The 17,042-nt window shown below is 41.5% G+C and overlaps 1 protein-coding gene across 1 annotated transcript in view; it reads left to right on the forward strand.

Moving 5' to 3' along the window:
* LOC124283095 (dynein axonemal heavy chain 1-like) overlaps window positions 1–17,042 on the forward strand; it is a 116,652-nt gene that overhangs the window by 32,626 nt on the left and 66,984 nt on the right. The window contains 15 exon segments of the mRNA XM_046719125.1: window positions 6,343–6,483; window positions 6,842–7,054; window positions 7,531–7,699; window positions 7,927–8,150; window positions 8,600–8,779; window positions 9,548–9,719; window positions 9,722–9,848; window positions 11,167–11,255; window positions 11,258–11,282; window positions 11,823–11,913; window positions 12,289–12,386; window positions 13,068–13,173; window positions 14,925–15,155; window positions 15,883–15,996; window positions 16,637–16,786. Coding sequence (XP_046575081.1) covers window positions 6,343–6,483; window positions 6,842–7,054; window positions 7,531–7,699; window positions 7,927–8,150; window positions 8,600–8,779; window positions 9,548–9,719; window positions 9,722–9,848; window positions 11,167–11,255; window positions 11,258–11,282; window positions 11,823–11,913; window positions 12,289–12,386; window positions 13,068–13,173; window positions 14,925–15,155; window positions 15,883–15,996; window positions 16,637–16,786 — 2,130 coding nt within the window.

Genomic DNA, 17,042 nt, shown 5'->3' on the forward strand with positions numbered 1-17,042 from the left:
TTTATTTTGTTTGTATGCCATTTAATCACATTAAACAACTGATTTTACCACATGGCTGCTCAGACGAGGACCCTGAGAGTAGCAGTGACAGTGACAGTGATGAGCCCAGTCAACTGTCATCTGTCATATTCACTCTGTCGCCACATTGCAAGTTATACATTATCAGTGGCTGTGATATCGTGATTCACGCCCATCTGCTGCCACCAAGGCACGCGTGTGGCTGTCCAACAACACAGCAACAACAACACAACCCCTGTGACATGCACATTCCTCAACACAGCTGATCCCGTAGGATGTCCACAAAACTCATCTACACTTGCCTCTCTTGGACTGCACATCATCTGGAATTAGAGGATGTATCCCAAACTTGATTAACCAGCTTATTACATCTCCGTTCTGTTATGAAAATACCCTGAACCCAGTTGCAACCAAAGCTTTGTTTTGGGTGTATCTTGATTAACATATTGCTAAAAATAGCCATCCAATCAAAATACTGTTCCTTCATGATTGGACCAAAGCTATGTCACTCATTTTTCCTTGTTGCTTGCTTTGTAACTGTTTTCTGATATTCAAATGAATACATCAAGGGTTTGCTCAAGAGGATGTGATTATGAATGTGACAAATTCATGTTAGTATCAGATGTTTGTTGGGTCGATGATTTCAAGATAAAGATGATGGCGTCTCTTTTGAACAAAAACATGGTTTTTGCATAACAAAACTGAGATGTAATACACTCTATAATCAAGGATGATGATATCCATAGTCAGGATGTCTGCTGGTGTTTGTGTTCGCTGAGTTGCTACAACTAGTATTTATTTCTTACAATATATTAGGTTTCTATAGTGAGTTCAAATTAGCTTCGACATGGAAGCTAACTCTCAATACATATGTAAATATAAGTAACACATTGTTATATTTGGTGTCACACTTTCTCAGTGAAGGACAGATTCTAGTACCTTTTGGGTTGATTCACATCCGGGATTCAAACCCACACTCTTGGAATTAGGAACCTAATCGCCAGCCAGAAAGTCAGCAATCTAACCCACTCAGCCACCTTAAATGAAAATCTGACATCTGGTAGCCCAGATCAAGTACTTTGTGTAACCCTCTGACAAGCATAAAGTATGTAACTCTTCTCAATACAAATCAGCAGACATCTTTCACTAAATATCGACTGAAACTATAACAAAGAGGGCAATAATTAACATGCTGAAATTGTACAGCTCCTCCATCCCCCAAGGCATGAATATCTGGCTTGTTGGAGTTGGGTGTCATCACTGGTGTTTATCATGATCACACAATACTGACAGCATAAATTGTGAAGTCCCTATGGCCTGTTTCAACTTTCACAATTACTATGTTCTGTTGTGAGCTTTTTCATTTCCACAAGAAAATTAGCCATGGATGTTGTTTTCGCTGACAAGTAAAGAGCAACCATTGCCAGAATTAACCTGATCCTTATTCTTCTTTCAAATAAATTGTCATATTTCAGTGAAGCCCTTCTAGACCCTTGATAATTGTTAGTTCTCCTTCTGTCTCCAAATGTTTCTTCCAAGGACACACTTTTCCATATAATGGTTCACAGATATTTTCTTTCTCATTTGGCATTTAGTTGTGGGGTCTGAGCAGGAGTAAAAACAGTTTTACTTCTGTTTGAGGGAAGCTTCCATTCTCTTCAGTAGTTGTTGGCAGTGATCATAGATATTGTGAATTTGATCAATTAATAATCACAACTTCAACTATTTTACTGTTACAGTCTCTCCTATTTGTGCCATCCATCACATACAACAATCAGGCAAAATGAAAATTGAACTATTTTTAAAATTTTCTTTCTGATAGTGAGTACCTCTGGTCAATCCATGAACCAAAATATTAGAAAAGTGTTGCCTAGCTATCGTCTAACATCCACACAGGTCCAGCTTGCTATGGCTCTCACCAGCCTACCCATTATTGAATATTGTATGGGAGATAGTCAAGGGAGAATGTTTTGTGGAACTATCCTGCAACTCATCCTCTCAGTTGTCTCCATGACCCTCCTTCCATCAACCACCTCAACCGTCCTTCCATCAACCACCCCAACCTTCCTTCCATCAACCACCCCAACCATCCTTCCATCAACCACCCCAACCATCCTTCCATCAACCACCCCAACCCTCCTTCCATCAACCACCCCAACCGTCCTTCCATCAACCACCCCAACCATCCTTCCATCAACCACCCCCAACTCCCAACCATCCTCCAACCATCCTTCCATCAACCACCCCAACCATCCTTTCCATCAACCCTCCCCACCCATCCTTCCATCAACCACCCCAACCATCCTTCTTCCATCAACCACCCCAACCATCCCAACCATCCTTCCATCAACCACCCCAACCGTCCTTCCATCAACCATTCCATCAACCACCACCCTAACCATCCTTCCATCAACCACCCACCCTCCCTTCCATCAACCACCCCAACCATCCTTCCATCAACCACCCCAACCCATCCTTCCATCAACCACCCAACCATCCTTCCATCAACCACCCCTTCCATCCATCAACCACCCCAACCATCCTTCCATCAACCACCCCAACCATCCTTCCATCAACCACCCCAACCATCCTCCTTCCATCAACCACCCCAACCATCCTTCCATCAACCACCCCAACCATCCTTCCATCAACCACCCCAACCATCCTTCCATCAACCACCCCAACCATCCTTCCATCAACCACCCCAACCATCCTTCCATCAACCACCATCCTTCCATCAACCACCTAACCATCCTTCCATCAACCACCCCAACCATCCTTTCCATCAACCACCCCAACCATCCTTCCATCAACCACCCTAACCATCCTTCCATCAACCACCCCAACCATCCTTCCATCAACCACCCCAACCATCCTTCCATCAATCCCTAAATCATCCTTCCATCAACCACCCTAAACCGTCCTTCCATCAACCACCCCAACCATCCTTCCATCAACCACCCCAACCATCCTTCCATCAACCACCCCAACCATCCTTCCATCAACCACCCCAACCGTCCTTCCATCAACCACCCCAACCGTCCTTCCATCAACCACCCCAACCGTCCTTCCATCAACCACCCTGCTTACAGTGTGTGGGTGTATGTGTGATATCATGGTCATTTTGTGAATAGGTCATTGATATCAATGTCATCTCTCATTTCTCAATTACCAATGGAGTTAAACTTTTTTGTAAAAAGAGGACCATGGCAAACTTGCTTCATAAAAGTATTCTACTCATCTAAAGACATTATTTTGTCATGTAATGATGTTTTAAGAACAATGATGACCTTCACCTGGCTTAGTGTCAAACCTTGACCTTCACCTTGACATTGACATTGTAGAAGCATCCTGATGCTCAGGTTTTTCCAATGACCTTCAGCTTTTATTTATGCTCCCAAGTGAATCACAGAAAAGGGTTACATGGATCAGGCCTGCAGATTAAAATGACCATGATATTACTTTTGTGTTTGTGTTTGTAAATCATTGATTGAATTTGTTTAAATGTGATAAAATTTAGAGTTGATACTTTCATGAGTTCATTTGTGAAACATTTTACTTGAAATTTTAAACAGTGAAGAAGTTTCCCCATGTAAGGGGTGAGTGGTCGCCAACACAAAGCCTGTGTTTTCACCTAGAGAATTAGCATACTGAATGATCTTGTGTAAACTAACTGTGACATGGGAGGTAGACTGTAGCCTGCATATAGATATGTACCCTGTATAGCAGGGATTACAGGAGATGGGATTCATTGATTGGAATGTGGTTCGGAGAGAAGTCATTAGTTTAGAAGTGATGTAGTGTCTTGGAACATTTTTAGAGATACTGGTATGCTGGTAATTTGCATTTTGGACTAATACTGTCTTGTCCAGCATGTGTTTGTATGTTACTTGTTTGTCTCAAGATAGCTCCAGTGTTTGCGCCAAAGACCCGGGTTCAAATCCCCACATGGGTACAATGTGCGAAGCCCATTTCAGGTGTCCCCTGCCATGATGTTGCTGAAATATTGCTAAAAATGGCTTAAAACTAAACTCAGTCAGTCAGTCCAGTGTTTGGGTGGCCCAGCAGTCCAGGGTACACCAACTACAGAGTAGCTCCCTTAGCTGAAAGGATCTGGAGGTTGAAATCTAGATTCAGTGAGTGAGTGAGTTTAGTTTTATGCCACACTCAGCAATATCCCAGCTGTATGGAGGCGGTCAGTAAATAATCGAGTCTGGACCAGACAGTCCAGTGATCAACAGCATGAGCATCAATCTGGGAACCGATGACATGTGTCAACCAAGTCAGCGAACCTGACCACCTGAATCCGCTTAGTCGCCTCTTATGACAAGCATGGGTTACTGAAGGCTCATTCTAACCCGGACCTTCACGGGTTCTAGATTCAGACTGATTACAAATATTGTCCAGTTTGCACCATACCTATGCTTGTGGGTTTCACCAGTGGAAATTTCTGTGATGAGAGTCAACACACTGTGATGAAACTGAAACCCTGTTCATCCATGTACAGATATGTAGTATAGTACCAGGATCTGCAGGCAGGGAGTTCTAATCCCAGACTCATCCTTGGTGTAGCAGCACCATATCCATGGATTTCACCAAACTTAAGCTAATACACCTTGGTCCTCTGTTGAAAGTCATTCCAGGGTATATATATGTATATAACCTCTCTCCCTTTGACAGGTATACTAAGATAGAGAATCTTTTCTAGGCCAATAACTTCCAAACATTTGGGATACCAAATGTTAGTAATATCCCTATGAAAAGTTGAGTAGTATATTTATCCAGTGCAGAAGACTGTCACTCTTCTTGCTTCCATACATGTTTTTCACAGGAAGCCCAGTGTGTTTGCTATAGTAAATGGCTACATACCAGACATCACTGTGTGTATATGTGTATGTGTGTGTGTGTGTGTGTATGTGTGTGTTTACTGGGCTCTGTTTGTCTGCTTGTTTGTTGTTTAATTGTGCTATGTGTACATGTTGTTCTGCAATCCGTGGTATCTTTATTCACACAGTGTTCATGTTACTTGTCAAACCAAACCTGTAAAAATATTTGTCAAATTTGTGTTTAGGAATTCTTGTTTTCTAAAATTTGTCCTTACTAAAATGCTTTGATTAACAGTTCTGTATATATAGAAATGTAAATATTGCAAAATTATTCATAAATACAGTATAATATGAAGTTAACAATAGCATGATATTGGCTTTGTAAAAATGTAGAGATTCCTGTTGGGAAAAAGTATGAGAACTGTTTATTTCATTTTAACTTACATCGATATGTTGAAATTATTTACATTTACTTTTTACATTTTGCTATAGAAGGTAATTATCTCATTTCTTCCTCTGAACTTCTTGAGCCTGTGTCATTCTTATCACACTGTTGTCTCTGATTTTTCATCTTTCAACTGATATAAGTTCCATGAAGGAAACGGTCCGGTGTCTAGTACATGCTTGCCATGCGGTGAAGCATGTGCTCAACCTGGAGCTAGAGCACTGAGCACTCTACAGACCTGTGGCTATCTCCCTTCAGGTGTCATTCAAGGCCTGCGTAACTGGCATGAGGAAAAGCACATCGAGGAGGTTCTACATCAATACAGTCTCATCCTCCTTACAGCTATGAAAATGTTCATTGCTTCCCTTAAGATGAACTCCGACCACCTCCGTGGTGTAGTGGTTAGGCCCTGGCATGAGGAACAGACATCCCCAAACCGCGGATACAGGTACTTCTTGGTCATCAATAGTCTCAACAACTGGTCGTCAGTATATACTCCTGCTTCACTGCGGCTTGGTACAAATACAAAAAGTCTGGGCTAGTCAAGAGTTGCTTCCATACACACGCATTATGTCAGATGAACTCTTAAAACCCATTTGTCCTGATAATGATTCTTGGCACCATATCTGTAATGGGTTTTACCAAAGTTGTAAAAGTCTATCAGTGGCATTACTTGGGGCTTTTTTCACATATTAAGCTGACCATCCATCTGGTAACTGAAATGGGACGACAAGCAGCCTCAATCACAACTCACAGATGGGTTGCCATGACTTTATATGGCTGACCATAAACATTTTGCTTGATGTTTTCAGTATAGCAACTGACATAATTATGTCATACTTGTTGCCTTTGAACTCATTCTGTATGTAACAGTTCAGTGTTTCTGATATCAGTGTGTACCAAAGTAGAAAGAACCCTCTTCATCCAAGTTTTCATGATATTTTATTTTGTCTTAATACTGCCCATTCAAAACATCAATTAGTGGTCATTTGAAACTATTCCTCTTTTCTGAAGCCTTTTATTCTGTTTTCATTCTTGCCATTATTATTTCAGTTGTCTACCGACCTTGGTTTCCCAATCCGACCCAAAGCCAACCTGACCTTCAAGAAGTGCCTGGAAATGAACCTACAGGACCACATCCAGGTCATTGCCAAGGTGGCAGAGGTTGCCGGCAAGGAGTACTCCATTGAACAGGTGTGTCTTCTTATCCCTAAGAGAGCCTGGTGTAGCTGTGTGGTTATAGCATTTGCTCATTATGACAAGGGTCGGTGGGGTAGCCTAATGGTTAAAGCGCTGGCTCGTCATGCCGAAGACCCGGGTTTGAATCCCCACATGGACACAATTTGAAGCCAATTTCTGCTGTTCTTTTTGTGATTTTGCTTGAATAATGCTGAAACTATGTAATACAAGCATTGTTTGCTCTTTGAAATAACTGATGGGAGTCAATATAATACTGTTTGAATTGCATCAGTTACTTGTTTAATTCTTTGAACATGGAGGATTTAGCAGATTTTGAGATACCTGTTATATATACTGACATGTTGCTCCCTAGGCTCTGGACAAGATGGAGAAGGAGTGGGACCCTGTCATGTTTGAGATCATTCAGTACAAAGAGACGGGCACCTTCATCCTGAAGAGTTCTGAAGAAACATCCCAGCTCCTTGATGACCACATCGTGATGACACAGAGCATGTCCTTCTCACCCTACAAGAAACCCTTCGAGGACCGCATCAACAGCTGGGAGAACAAGCTCCGGACAACACAGGTACAGCTGCAGCTGTGTCACACACTATCTTCCAGATTAACCCTTCATTTTGAGATTTTGAATAATGAATGGATTTGATGATGGTAGTTCTAGAGAAAAGCCAGATGGAAACTTGTACGTACATGTGTTTTACAGAAGTGAAAGAGCTTTGTTTGATAATGTTGTGAACACATCCGATATCTACCTCTCACATGCCGTCTTGAATTATTTTGTTGACGGGAAGCATTTTTCGAAACATGAACAAGATTAGTAATCTGAACTCCTTGTGTTTCCGTATCATCATGTATATCGTCTTGGGATTTTGTGAGTGCATGCATGTTCTCAATGAACTTTTCAGTGAACAGACATATCTGTTAGTTCCTCTATTACCTACAATTGTTGTTCAAGATATAGTCAAGCCATATCATTGAACAACCCATTGAATATTTGTACCTTGGTTGTGTTTAACTTACTAACTCCCATGCTCCTGGCTCCAGGATGTGCTGGACGAATGGCTCCAGTGCCAGCGGGCATGGCTGTATCTGGAGCCCATCTTCAGCTCCGAGGACATCAATCGGCAGCTGCCCGTGGAGAGTAAGCGGTACCAGACCATGGAGAGGATGTGGAGGAAGATCATGAAGAATGCCAAGGAGAACCCACAGGTGAGAGGCCTCATAATGGAGGGTTTGCGCAATGATCATTGCATCTGCTTATCATGCATCTAAATTCTGAGATGTCATCGCATGTACATGGCATAAGGTATCATTAATTCATGCTCTCCCCTTTTCACTGAATTATTGTTTGTAGAAGCCTAAATCCCTTTTCACTTACACAACTGTTTCTACTGATTTTTTGTACTCTTCTAGCATGACAAATGTCTTTTACCAGGTGATCTCCCCTGTGCCCTGACAACCGTCTCCTTGACAACCTGCGTGAGTCCAACAAACTGCTTGAGCAGGTTCAGAAAGGACTCAGTGAGTACCTTGAGACCAAGCGAAATGCCTTCCCACGATTCTACTTCCTGTCCGACGATGAACTGTTGGAGATTCTGTCTCAAACCAAGGACCCAACTGCTGTACAGCCTCATCTTCGCAAGTGCTTTGAGAACATCGCCAGGGTAGGCACATATGTGATCTGTTCATGAACCAACAGATAAGACTAACAGGGTCTAAATTTCACTCATACCAAGTCTTTCAAACTCCAGATTTAATGATATACAGACACATATATATAAATGAATTTAAAGACTTTCTGTTGCAATTGACTGGTTAACCAAGCTGTTTGTTTGTGAATCTCAAACCAGAAAGAAATTATTCCAAGCCCACAAACAGACCGATGATTCCTGATTGGCTGATAATAGAATGGGTGTGTCTCTGAACAATGTCACTGATTTCTGATTGGTTCATAATAGGATGGGTTGGCCAGTGAACAACGTCACTGATTTTGTACTGGTGCAACCTGCAGCCTTTAGGTGAATCCAGCTTATACATATCTGACTTTGTCCTTAACTTCAATAATGCAGATGATATATTAGATACGATTTAATGTCTGTATTTCCAACAACAGCTGAAGTTTGAAGATGATCTGAAGATCACTCGGATGTACTCCGGTGAGGGAGAGGATGTGGGATTCCGAGAGAGCATGTATCCTACTGGAAATGTGGAGGACTGGATGTCAGAGATAGAGAGAGTGATGAAGGAAAGTCTCAGGCAGATCATCAAGGATTCATTACAGCACTACAAGGAGGTGAGCATGCAGGAACATAGCCATAGGCCCTGAACCAGCTAAACACTATGTATTTTTCCTTATCCTGACTCATGCTATTTTGCTTGTCTTCTTCTCCTTGCGACCGTTAGTGGAACACTTGAATCTCTTTTTTGAAGCTCCCTTAAAAAAAGCAGACGTAAAATCACTACTCACCAAGAGTTATGTCCCTTCTCAGTTTTGGCGGGAAACGGCGCCACGGCGCCACCCGTCTCCCAGCTCCTCACACTCTCCTTCTTCGCCCTAGTGGATGGTTGGGAGAGCGCCTGGGTGGTTGATGAGTGATGTTAGGATACACAGTTGATACATACAGATTCCCACCTATGTGTCTTTGGATAACAACTGTATCTATATGAGTTAAAATAATCATGGCTTTCTGAATAGATTCAGAGTTTAGTCAAGGAAACTTGATGCATCTGATATCATGATATCAGGGTTGGATTCTATTTATCGTCCAAATTCAGTCTTTCAACTTTTTCAGTTTGTAAACAGTAATATTTTCCCTGTATTTTGATAAGATACCAAGCTGGGTTGTCACATGTACACTAGATCCTCTTTGGAATATCCCTTGAGCTCTACATGAGTGTCAAAAGATTGCACATTCTCTGATGTACGTATGGCAAGATCATCCATCATTGTGAAGCGATCAACTTGAAGTATCATTACTGACCAATCAGATTTGTAGATTTTATTATGATGATGATCTGTGAGATGCATGTATAGAGAACTGATGTTACCCCTGTGTTACAGGTACCTCGAACAGAATGGGTTCTGCAGTGGCCAGGTCAGGTCGTCATCGCAGGCTGTCAGACATACTGGAGTTCGGAGGTGACAGACTCCCTCGAGAAGAACTACCTCAATGATTTGTACCAGACACTGCTTCAGCAACTGGATGACCTCAGGAACCTGGTGAGAACTGACCTCCCAAGATCGGCAGGATGACCCTCTCTGCCCTCATTGTCGTTGAGGTCCATGCCCGAGACGTGGTGGCCAAGATGGTGGAGGCCAATGTCAGCAATGCCAATGACTTTGAATGGATCAGTCAGCTCAGGTTGGTACATCATGGGTCATGACAAAGATTTTTCTGAGGCCTTGATTAAGCCAGCTGTGACAGTCTTTACAGTCAGTGCCAAATTATGAGTCAGCTTGTCCAAGGGGTTACTGGGGGCTCATTTGTCCTAGGTGCAGCAACTCTGTACAAAGTTGTGTCCCTTAGGTGCACCAGAAACCAGTGATCATGGGTTCGAATCCCAGGTTCACCCTTATGATGTTTCTAGGTTCTTCAACACCATACCCATACATGGTCACAGGTTTTAACAAAGTGAAAATATAGCACCTCTACTGCAGTGTATTTTAATTTTGTGTAGCGCCATTAGCAGACACCAAGTGCCTGGAGTTTGGGCACATAACAAATCTACTGTATTATTATTATTATTATTATTAAAGTGGTAAATCACAGGGACCGCCATCACATTCCTCCCACATCAAGCTGATACGCTGATAGACATTGAAAGCAGTATTGTAAACCAAAAGTCACTGTGTTCTTTAATCTGATTGGTTGAAAAACATGATCAAATGGTATTCGATTCCCGGAAATTCGCTGAGCATTAATACATACAAACATCGCTCACACCATTGTATTGTTATTGTTACGTCGTCAGCTGTGATGACGTCATTCAAATCATATTGTGACGTAAAGTCGGAATGACGTCACAAATGAGCAGTTCCAGATGGTACCATGGGATAAAGCCGAAACGGCCGGCTGATGACATTTCACTGCCGTACCCATACTCGATGTCAATGAGTGCAGACACAAAGACGTGTGTGGACCTTTGGTTTACTATTGTGTTTACAATGTCGATAAACATCATGTGTTGGCCAATTTCCGGGTGTTATTGAGTATTTGAAGCACGGGAATATTTCATTTGAAACCTTCGGCTGACACCGTCGGTTCCAAATGAATTCCCATGGCACAGACAGATGGTTGCCATCCTACTTGTCGTATACATTTGGTTCCTTTAGCTTTCACAGATACAGCGGCCCATGAAGATCTGGGGTAGAATAGGTCTTCAGCAACCCACGCTTGCCACAAAAGGCGACTATGCTTGTCGTAAGAGGCGACTAACGGGATCAGGTGGTCAGGCTCGCTGACTTGGTTGACACATGTCATCGGTTCCCAATTGCGCAGATCGATGCTCATGCTGTTGATCACTGGACTGTCTGGTCCAGACTCGATTATTTACAGACCGCCGCCATATAGCTGGAATATTGCTGAGTGCGGCATAAAACTAAACTCACTCACTCACTCACTCACAGATACAGCAACAATGTTAATTATGGGCTAGAAGTAACAAGAATGAATGTTTCAGATACTACTGGCTGGAGGATGAAAACTTGTACACTCGGGCTGTCAACGCTCAGTTCCCCTATGGGTATGAGTACCTGGGAAACACCAGCCGACCGTCATCACACCACTCACTGACAGGTACGTCTACACATCTCTTCAGGGAAGTCTGAGTAAGAATTGGTTCCTAGCAATCTATACATGTAGTGTGAGGTGATTTAAAGGAGTGACCAGGCTGTGTGATTTGACTGCTCATCAACCTATCATTGGTGCTCACAATATCAATCACAGGTTACCTATACACATTGAAATATTGCTGTTTTAAACAACATCTTCACACAGCATACTTCTGTTATAACGCAGCTGTTCTGTTGTCATTTAGTTTGCTTACAGTGAAATCTCTTCCATTTAGAACGAATAGTGATCATAGCACAGATTTTACACTAACACAGCCTATGGGCTAGCTTTTAAGGAAACAGTGATGATGTAGCCTATGGGCTAGTTTTTGTGCTCATCACAGTGATAAATTGGTTTGAATTCCCATTGATACAATATGTAAGGCCCATTCCCTGTGTTCTCCGGCTCTTAAAGCTCACTCACTCAGAAAGGAAAGGTCTGGACAAATCAGTTATGCTAAGTATGGTACAAGAAGCGTTTGCTTTACTGACTGATCTGCTGCAGATGCTACCTGACCTTAACTGGGGCTCTTCATCTCAAGTTTGGTGGAGCTCCTGCTGGCCCAGCCGGGACAGGCAAAACAGAGACAACCAAGGTAAGCACGCTCTGCTCTGTAATTTCATCTTTGGAAACTCAAGGAAAGAACAGGTTTCTAGTGATCATGCTTGTCTCCTGTTTAAATTGTTAGACAGAACAGGTCTGTAATGCTTGTCTCTGGGGACTCTATCCCCAAACCTCGCTGAGTCTGTTGCGGAAAAGTGGATTGTGTATTTAAGGGTGTTTATTTTTGCTTGTTCTGTTTACAACTGGTGCACACTGCCAAATCCTGATTATCTACAGGCTGCCATGATATTGATGACTCACTCAGCATCACCTGACACATTGCATCAATAGTTACTGGGTTTTTATGTTTCCAGTACTGCTTCCAGCTATATAGTTCTATATTGTCTAACCCTGTGTTTCTGTGTAGGATCTGGCCAAGGCTATGGCTATCCAGTGTGTTGTCTTCAACTGCTCCGACCAGCTCGACTTCATGGCTATGGGCAAGTTCTTCAAGGGTCTGGCCAGGTATGTTGAACTGAGTGTGTATATTGCCTTGAATTTGTTCTCACTTGCATATTTTCTGTTAAAGATGTCGTTAAAAGAATGTACAAGGTATGTAAAGACCTTTCCTCAAATGATTACTTGTGATTGACAAATACTACCAATACTCAAATTTGACTTATCCTTCCCCATTCTTAGTTCAATGATCAAGTTCTCTCTGATGGAACATTGTATTCAAGCTTATTGGATTTTAAATGTCTTGTTAGATGATAACATGTTACTTCTGCTGTAGTCAGGATCCTTGTTTGTGATACTTAATGTCATTTGATGACATTAATAAAAACTGAACAGCAACACTGGAGTGCTGATATCAGTTAGCAATCAGTTGGAAGGCTAGTTACAGATTCAGTCCTGAATGGAAGCAAAACCAGGTATGTCCACTTGACAGGTTGAAATGCCGCTCCTGGACTGCGATAGCCATTGATTGGAATACTGCTATCGTGCTCTACTTGTCAGCAGAGCAATGTTTCCTATTATCCACATTGAAACACAACCCTCATCTGTGATTCGTTTAGATGTGAAGTTTTAGGGGACCAACAAGCTGTGAATTTTTGAAGGGGACCAACATGCTGTGAATGTTTTTAGGGTCCTGTGTGTCGTGTTTATACAGTGAATTAGGCATGATGTGCCTGTTTGATGTTCCAGTGCTGGAGCGTGGGCTTGTTTTGATGAGTTTAACCGTATCGACATTGAAGTGTTGTCAGTGGTTGCTATGCAAATCACGACAATCCAGAAAGCCCAACAACAACGGGTGAGAAGACATCCGACATCTCACCCTGTCTTTCTTCCGAGTGTCACTTTACTAACCCCTCAGCAGTTGCCTCCCTTTGCTGCTTGAGCATTTGTCACTTGCTCACAGTTTACCCTGTATATATTGTTGTGTGTATATACATGTATTGTCTTTCTGCGGTGTGGTCTACACAACTCCCAACTGTTGTCGAGTGCTTGCTTTGTCTATCAGCTTTATCCTCAATATTGTGATGGTATATATTGTCCTGGATTTGGGCATCATATTCAGCCTAAGTAGCATCTAACTCATGGAAATTATCATCCCTGTTGTCATGTTGAACACCACACATGACCAGACATTAGGGTCTAGGTGTCTGAGTCTAAAAATGGATGCCAGATTGTGGTGCAGTCCTCCTTTAAGAAGCATTGCAAGACACAGGCCTTTGTCTCTAGGTCAAAATTACAGATTTTAAATTTACATATGGAAACCAAGGAATCTGGTAAATGATATGTTTCATCCCTGACTGAAAGATATTGCCAGGAGTCAGATGCTACTTGAGCTGATGATGAAGTCTTTTGCTGACAGTTGTAACTCCATTGCCTTTACATGGACTTGCAACGGTCTTAGTGCTAACATCTCTTTGTTCAAGTGGGCCCAGTTCCCATTACCCAGGCTTTCAGGCATAAACAAGCAAATGTCTTACATTGTGAACAGCATGTTGATGAACCAAGGCGAGACTTTTCTTTTCATTGGTTTAGTGATTCTACTGGCTAGAAATATAGGAACAGTGGAAAATACTAGATCCATAAGAATGCAAAAATACATGATCTCTCTCCAAATATAAGACACAATATATTACCCTGCAAATATAAGACACAAGATATAACACATGATCTCTCCAAATATAAGCAATATACACCCTGCAACACATGATCTCTCCAAATCACACACAATATATCAGACTGTGTCCATTATAAGGTTATGACTCACCAGTCCATGGATTCCAGATTGTGATGTTGTCTCCAGTGAATTTGGAAACTCACTTTCACTTTCAAAACAATATCCATGAACCAGGAAACTAAAAAGTCTGACAAAATTATGTCTGCGGTTTTGGTGTTGAACTGCAGATTTTAGGGTTCTGATGGGTACCTGGGTGTTCTAGCATGGTTTATGTTTATATGAACTTAAATCCTACATCATGGACTCCATTAGGAAACAGCAAGGGGAGATAACTCATGATCACTCTAAACCTGGGTGTTCTAGCATGGTTTGTTTATATGAATTTAAATCCTACATCATGGACTCCATTAGGAAACAGCAAGGGGAGATAACTCATGATCACTCTAAACCTGGGTGTTCTAGCATGGTTTATGTTTATATGAACTTAAATCCTACATCATGGACTCCATTAAGAAACAGCAAGGGGAGATAACTCATGATCACTCTAAACCTGGATATTCTAGCATGGTTTATGTTTATATGAATTTAAATCCTACATCATGGACTCCATTAGGAAACTGCAAGGGGAGATAACTCATGATCACTCTAAACCTGGGTGTTCTAGCATGGTTTATGTTTGTATGAATTTAAATCCTACATCATGGACTCCATTAGGAAACAGCAAGGGGAGATAACTCATGATCACTCTAAATCTCATCCTGCTGACATGGAATAGAAACAATACACTGTCTGAATGCATTTTGACTTAGATGAAGAAACCCAAACAAATTGTCAACTGTGTGGTATGTTACTGTTGAAATCTTATATGTAAGTCAAGTTTGGATAAATTAGACTGCACGTTGCTACCCGTCAGGACCCTATACGACAGCTTGTTTGTGCCTGACTGTCTGTGTGCTCTCCCTAACCCCATGTGCCTCTCTCTTGTCTCCTCACTCAGCTCGGGGGCATGGGCCTGCTTTGATGAGTTTAACCGTATCGATATAGAAGTGTTGTCAGTGGTAGCTATGCAGATTATGACAATCACACGAGCACAGCTTCAGAAGGTAATGTATATATACCAGTACTCACACCTTATATGTGACTAAATCACACATTGTTGTGACAATTTACAGTTTTTCAAATATAAATATTATCTAGATGATGTCTTCAAAGAGCTTTTGTATCCTTTGAAATGTTTTGTTTGTGAAGCACCTCCTTTAGCACCTATCACTAATGTGACCCCTGATATTTGTCACCTGTCGCATGTGTATGTTCATTAACATTCTCATTATCCATATGTGCACAGTTTTCAGTTTGGTACCATTCATTGATTATGTATAATCTTTTTAATGTCAGATTTGTATTGTTTTATTTGTCTTATTTACATCGGACATCTTATTTTGGGTTCTACAGATCAACTGTGTAAATTTTGGGCAAACAGAATGAACATGCTCTGATTAGCAGAAATTATCTCTTTTATTAAATATCTATATTTTTTAGTGATTGTTAAGCCCTTCATTTTTGTATTTGAATATTTTTCTCAAGTCAACCCTTACATTTTTCAATTTTCTTAGTTTGCTTCTTGCATACTGCACAAGAAATACTCTCAAAACAGAAATTGATTCGCTTTGGGCTTTATTTGATTACAGTTCATGTAAATATATTTAAAGATTTAATCTTTCTATTCTGAGAATATTTATCAACAACTGATTATAACAGAGAGCGAGACTAGTGAAGGCTGTGTTTGCTGTGGTCCTGTGCTGACCCTCTATGTGCTTTTTTTTCACCCAGTTGGACAGGTTCATCTTTGAAGGTGTCGAGCTGGCACTGAAGGCGTCCTGCGCTGTCTTCATCACAATGAACCCCGGCTACGCTGGCAGGACAGAGCTGCCTGACAACCTCAAGGTAAAGAGGAACAATTTTTATGGACAACTTCTTTATTGCAATAGATCCAACATTTCGGTGTAGATGCTAGCACTGTTATCAAGCAAGTGATGATAGTTTGCCAAATGATCATAGTTACCTTTACATCATGCTCCATTACCTTGCACATATCTTATACTGATAATCGGTCCAGTGAAGAAGGTGTCAAGGTTTCGATAAATATCCAAATGAGGCCACTTTCAAGCAACTACTTTTGATAAGTATAAATCCATATGTATAATGTCCATTGCTCAATAAACCATTTCCTATATTCCCCATACCTTCCGGTGGTGTATTTCTGTACAACAGCGTGACTGCTGATTATTTGGCAGTTCAAGTGAGACTTCACTAGCATTGTATTCAAGGTCAAACAGTCATGCATGATTGTGAAAATAATGTCGCATACTTGGCCATTTCATGACAAATGCAGATTGTAGTATGCTTTAGGTTGATATTAATCTATTGGGGGAGATTACAGGAATATGTAACTCAGAGATATTGGCATCAATATTTAAAGTGGGCAGAAACACTTCCACAGGAATATTGATGCAGCAGTTTGATTCTATGTGTAGCAGAAATTCTGCAGTTCAGCAGTAACCTATATCCCATTACTCTTATCCAGGCGCTGTTCCGGCCAGTAGCTATGATGGTGCCGGACTATGCCCTCATTGCCGAGATCTCTCTCTTCTCCTTCGGGTTCTCGGATGCCAGGAACCTGTCCAAGAAGATTGTCACCACATTCAAGCTGTCATCCGAGCAGCTCAGCTCTCAGGTATACATGACACCCCAGCTGATATGCAGTGTTGTCTTGTTGTTTCAAGATGAAGACACCCCACTGAATCACTCCAACCCATCCACTATCTCCCACTTTACCATTAGCAAATGACTGGTCCCTAATCCAACAGAATTTTATTTATATTTGGTTAAAATTGCCCTGATGTCACCACATTGTCCTAGTGCATTTTACTAAAGTGGTAAATGTCACAAAGCAACATCACTTCCATTCTCTTCCCACAGAGGTTACTTGT

The sequence above is a fragment of the Haliotis rubra genome, unplaced genomic scaffold (assembly GCF_003918875.1).
Source record: "Haliotis rubra isolate DU_JTF1 unplaced genomic scaffold, ASM391887v1 Scf109, whole genome shotgun sequence".
NCBI lineage: Eukaryota > Metazoa > Mollusca > Gastropoda > Lepetellida > Haliotidae > Haliotis > Haliotis rubra.